Source organism: Branchiostoma belcheri, unplaced genomic scaffold (assembly GCF_001625305.1).
Source record: "Branchiostoma belcheri isolate BF01 breed outbred unplaced genomic scaffold, Haploidv18h27 scaffold28, whole genome shotgun sequence".
Classification (NCBI taxonomy): domain Eukaryota; kingdom Metazoa; phylum Chordata; class Leptocardii; order Amphioxiformes; family Branchiostomatidae; genus Branchiostoma; species Branchiostoma belcheri.
Window position 1 is genome coordinate 1,222,456 of NW_017803887.1, and position 6,316 is coordinate 1,228,771.

General features: G+C 40.5%; 1 protein-coding gene across 1 annotated transcript in view; it reads left to right on the forward strand.

Moving 5' to 3' along the window:
- LOC109472538 overlaps positions 1 to 1,605 on the forward strand; it is a 4,043-nt gene extending 2,438 nt beyond the window's left edge. The window contains 2 exon segments of the mRNA XM_019772321.1: positions 190 to 1,175; positions 1,177 to 1,605. Of these exon segments, the coding sequence (XP_019627880.1) occupies positions 190 to 1,175; positions 1,177 to 1,605 (1,415 nt within the window).
- Positions 1,606 to 6,316: the final 4,711 nt, after the last annotated feature.

Below are 6,316 nucleotides of genomic sequence, written 5' to 3' on the forward strand. Positions count from 1 at the left end.
ACTCACGACACACACACGACATTACGTACGACACAAACACGAAAACATACGCTACTCTGCCGACAGGCAACCTAACCGTGAGAGTGGTGACCGAACTAAAGGCTGAGGGCTGGGTGAAATGTAAGGGACCAGCAAATAACCTATTGGGGGGTTCAGGAAATGACAGCCTGTGTTCTAACTACATGGGGAGGTCCAGCTTCACCCTTTGGCTTGAGACCACCGAGCCCTTGTCCTTTGGAAACACCACTTGTACGGTTTCTTCGGAAACTGGGTCTGACACTGTGGTTTTCATGACAAGTGAAGGCACAACACTCCAGGCAACAGAACCCTCACTCATCAACACCTCACCATTCTCAACCACCATGAGCACACCACCGGTGCCCACCGGCATCAGCACTACACTACTGACCACCATCACAAGTGATGATGCTTATGAAGGGGGTATCTGCACATGGAACATAGTGTTGTCATCTGTTATCTGGTTGCCGGCTGTTGCGGTGGGGCCCGGGGTTCTGTTCTGTGTCAGGTGTATCAAGCGTAGGCTCGGACGCAAATCTCCAGATAACAGCACAGGTTCACCTCGCAATGGCAATGAGGTCTTTGTCTGTTCTAAGTGGCCAGTTGGCAACTTGGATGAGCCAGTGATCAGTCCGTACGCTGAAGGTCGTTTCGAGGATCACGACAGCTTAAATGAGTCAGAATCAGTCATCAGCCCTTACGCTGAAGGTGGTTTCCAAGACCACCCTGACTTGCGCAGGGCCGGTTCTTCTCAGTCAGATGCTGTTCCGTACGGACAGGCCAAGCTTTGCGCAGCGTACCCAGGCCGCCCCCGCGCGCACACACACCCCGTGCCGTCCCGCCCGTACAGAGCCGAGCGTCCCCGTCAGACACCAAACAAGGAAGGGGCAGTTGTAACTGGCTATGGTCAAAACGCTGGCGATAAGTCAGGCAAAACCTGCTACCAGCACCCATCTATCCTCCCCAACCCGGGTGCAACCACGTCCCCTACCTACCAGCAGAATGCCAGCGCCGCTAAACGTTCCCGCAAGGCACCTTGCTACAACCCCCCTGCCACTAACCCAGACCGTATCCTGTCAACAACCTATGGCTATGGTAAAACCGGTGGCAATAACTCAGGCAAAACCTGCTACCAGCACCCATCTATCCTCCCTAACCCCGGGTGCAACCACGTCCCCTGCCTATCAGCATAATGCCAGCGCCGCTAAGCGTTCCCGTAAGGCACGTTGCTACAACTCCCCTGTCGCTAACCCTGACCGTACCCTGTCTAACACCTATGGCCAGCATGACACTATTGCGACGGTCTGTAACTCCGTAGCGTCTCCAATGGCCAGTAGCTATGACCCTGCTACCCCGCGCAGAAGTGAGACGGACACTCCGTCCGCCGTCTATGATGAAAATCACCGCAGTCAGCCCGCCACAAGCCGGGAAAACAGTTACATCTGCCCCTCCCCTGCGACTGGTGCTGGTCGGTCCCCGGCAGCTGCATACTGCCAGAACGAGCGTAGAGAGGCAATAAACAACACTACAGAGTACCCTGAGACAAACAGCTATGATCCGGCCCCTGCTGATGGGATTAGTCACTGAGTAACACCACCCTTCCAAGATTTGAATATGTTAATATGTTCCACTCAATATTGCAATCATTTTTGTACGAAGGTGAAAAAATACCTGTGCGAAAAAATAAGTGCTAAAAGGTCCACAAAGGGAAAGGGAAACTTTGTCTTATTTGAAATTGGCCGTTTAAAACACTTGTTTCAACAGGATAATGCATGTTATTTCAAGTCTATGTTTTAAAACTTGAATATATGCAAAAGAATAATTCAAATATTTTGTAAGAAATTAAAACAAAAATGGGCAAGGACTAGATAAGTTTAGCTTACATGAAATTAAACAAATATAAAGAGTGAAGACTGATTTTTTTTAAACAATTATTTGTCCTGTCAGTGTCTTCACTAAAATATACCCTACTGATTACAAAACATTTTTTATTAAAACTTAAAAACGACATACCAAATACAAACTTTCGAAAAGTCCACTTTACTTATATCTCCAAATATACGATCACTATTATACCATTTGATTGCCATGGATAACTTTGCACGTTGTTTCTGTTATGAGTTTTCTTTTTTTGTGTTTAATCTTTTGTGTATTTAGTTCGTCTCATCCTAGTCAGCCACATGCCTGCACTTTATTACAGTTATTGTTGAAGTTGCAAAGTCTGAACCTCGAGGAACAAATGCTTCAAATTTGTCGATTCTGTCCAAATTTCATCTTAGAAAATTTTTAACAACTTTACAGACGTCTAAACGTTTTTGGCGTCGATGAAATGTTAAAAAGCTGTTTTTGATGAGACAACCATAAGTGATAATTCAAAGAAGCAAATTTTGGCGTGTTCTAAACTCTAAATTTTTTGTGACAATAAATGACAATATTGCGCAGTAGAACCAAATATAGTGGCAAATACCATCTATTAGTCGATTTTTATCTTCCCCTATATTGTTTTCTGTGTCTCTGTTTATTTGTTTACTTGCAGGGTAACTCTCAAAGCTCTGGGTGAATGTTCATGGTATTTGGTATGCTTGTGCATGTAGCTTGTAAGGTACTGCCGCAAGATTTTTAGTCTTTGAAGCTTGTCTCGACATGCTTTAGACGTGCTTTTCTAAAATAGCTCTCGGGGGTCGTAAGGTAATGGCGCAGGGTTAAGGCCCCGGGCAGCTTTAGACAATGCAAAACGGAGGAATATTTTTGTCTGTGTGTGTTTGTGCATATTTGTAGTGAGCATAACTTAAGAAAGCCTTTATGGATAGTTATGATATTTGTTATGTTTGCCGATGGAACGACAAAAAATGTTGGTACTAAATCAGAACTTCTGATTTTGCTTTAAAATATTTTTCCCTAGCATGCTATGGTCCTGATTTTTTGGTGGCTGATAGCTTTTAATGTCGGGAACAAATGGTAAAGATGCACGTTATTAAATGGAATGATAATGCACAACAGAAGATAGATTGTATAATAAATGAGGAAACCATTCCGTTCCGTCACAGGTCTGTGATTAAACTTTCAAATATGTGACGTCAAAAGCTACCAATTATGCAAACCAAGTTACCACTTGCATAGTTATTAATTTTTTTTAAGGTACAGATCAAGAACATGTTGTATCTGACTATTTGTTCTACGTTTTCTCAATCATTACTAATTTTTTATTTCTTTTAAAACTTTTAAATCGTTCAAACAAAAGTTTCTTAATGCAAAGTTACGGATCTTAAATGTAATGTTTTTATGCGGGAGCATATATAAAATGTCTTAAAAAGAAAAAAAATGTTATAAACGTTTAATGTTTTGAAAGGCACATTTCAAACATTGCATTTTTCAAGATGAATCCATTTTCGTACATGCATATACTTGGCTAATATTAAGAGAAAATGATGATACCAGAAATCTGGAAGGTGAATCAAATATGGAGACTATATATATTAAATTCTAGCTCATAAAATGAATTTTTGAGGTGAACCAAAATTTTACAGACCTCTTTTAAAATAATAGGGCCAACATTCTGTTGTTAATTTTACGGATGTTCTATATGGATGCTGTGTTGCCAATTACATTATCTAGGATATAGAAGGTGCTGATGTATAGTGAACGTATTATTCCTAAAGCCTTGAAATTATAAATGTAGTGCTTAAGGCTTACTGGAATTTATAAATAAAAACAACGTAGGTTATGTCTGGTTTCTCTACAGATTGGCCAAACTCTTTATCACTTATTAAACAATTTCACACTACTTGTTTTATGTAGTCCACAACATACATCTTGCATTTTTAGGCTTGTCCCACTAATCTCCTTCATGGTCCGACTAAAAGCAGGTAAAATCTATAGAAACAAAATAGTGCTGATAATATAAATCAGGTTAAGTGTTTTAAGATAATTACATTTTTTTTGAATGGATACAATACTGTCTACATTTTATGCGTGTTATATTTCCTTTGTCAACTGATTTAGGCCCTGTTCAGATGAAAACGCTAGAGCCACGATTTGGGTAAATCGCATATCTCACATCTGGTCCACGTGCCAAACGTTCCTTAGAAATCGTGCCCAAGCACGATTTTAGGAAGGCCCATAGGTACACTTAGCATTTTTTATTCCACTTTGTATTTTCTATGGGCACTTTGTATTTTCTATGGGTACTTGTTTTTTTCTGTGGGTACTTAGTATTTTCTATGGGTACTTTGTATTTTCTATGGGCACTTTGTATTTTCTATGGGTACTTGTTTTTTTCTGTGGGCACTTTGTATTTTCTATGGGCACTTTGTATTTTCTATGGGCACTTTGTATTTTCTATGGGCACTTTGTATTTTCTATGGGCACTTTGTATTTTCTATGGGCACTTTGTATTTTCTATGGGCACTTTGTATTTTCTATGGGTACTTGTTTTTTTCTGTGTGTACTTCGCGAAGTTTATTTGGTGGCTGGCGAAGCGACATTCATTTTGCTTTGATGTGGATGCTCCCATTTTTATTATGGCGGTATATTTCTATTTACCATTCTAGGCAACTAAATTTATTTTAAACCTATTAAAACATAATATACTTTACACTTTGAGAAAATTTTGTTTGTTTTGCATGCAATGTTCCACACGTTTATTAATTAGGAGTATCAAATAGTGATTATTACATCCTGGCATAGATTATGTTAATGTAGACACAGGACCATACTATTTTCGGGGGTGCTAGGACATATTGTTCAGACTTCCGTCAACATTTCCGTAGCGATATATGGTAAATCACTTCCTCGCTGAATGTTAATTACTCATTTGTATTAAAAAAAGCCCGTAATCTAAAGCGAGGGTTCATTGCCAATGTTGGGGAAAAATTGCATTGCGGTTTGCTGCCCTCCTACCAACCGCGAACGTTCATCACATGCAGTTTACGCAGGAAATGTGGACAATATGCCGTTTCAGTAAATAACCTGACATCTAAAATTGTTCATTTATGAAGTGCAAAAGCGTGAAACATAGGCCGTAAGCCATGGAGGTCGTTGACCTTTGTTGGGACGCCCCCCTCCCCACAAAAGTGCCAATTCATGTCACTACAGCACACATGTAGCTTACCACACGATTAGACGGTCAACCTAGAGTGTAATTTGAGTTTCTGTGAATATTTCAACAATTTTAGATGTCAGGTTATTTACTGAAACGGCATATTGTCCATATTTCCTACGTAAACTGCATGTGATGAACGTTCGCGGTTGGTAGGAGGGCAGCAAACCGCAATACAATTTTTTCCCAACATTGGCAATGAACCCTCGCTTTAGATTACGGGCTTTTTTTAATACAAAGGAGTAATTTACATTCAGCGAGGAAGTGATTTACCATATATCGCTACGGAATGTTGACGGAAGTCTGAACAATATGTCCTAGCACCCCCGAAAATAGTATGGTCCTGTGTCTACATTAACATAATCTATGCCAGGATGTAATAATCACTATTTGATACTCCTAATTAATAAACGTGTGGAACATTGCATGCAAAACAAACAAAATTTTCTCAAAGTGTAAAGTATATTATGTTTTAATAGGTTTAAAATAAATTTAGTTGCCTAGAATGGTAAATAGAAATATACCGCCATAATAAAAATGGGAGCATCCACATCAAAGCAAAATGAATGTCGCTTCGCCAGCCACCAAAAAACTTCGCGAAGTACACACAGGAAAAAACAAGTACCCATAGAAAATACAAAGTGCCCATAGAAAATACAAAGTGCCCATAGAAAATACAAAGTGCCCATAGAAAATACAAAGTGCCCATAGAAAATACAAAGTGCCCATAGAAAATACAAAGTACCCATAGAAAATACAAAGTACCCATAGAAAATACAAAGTGGAATAAAAAATGCTAAGTGTACCTATGGGCCTTCGTACGATTTGCCTTAACTACATTCATTTTTGTTTGATGAAAAATCACAAATTGGCGTCGTATCAATGTCAGACGTCAACGACCTGCTTGCTGGTGACCCAGCGTACATCGGCTGAATGACGACGTGGTCCCACCAGACGCCGTGAAGCTCGAGGAAGAACGGGCACATTATTCGGGCATTACTGCTCTTCAAGTTGCTGCTGCGACTTAATAAAGAGATAACACCCAATGAGCCATGGCCGGGTTACTAATAAAAGTAAGCCGGTAAAATCACATTGCGTTCAGGCTGATGTCGGAATGTTTTGATGGCAGTTTAAAAGGCGGGGTCGTGTGGCGTAGCGGCAGCGTGCTCGACTCGGAACCAAGAGGTCCCGGGTTCGAGT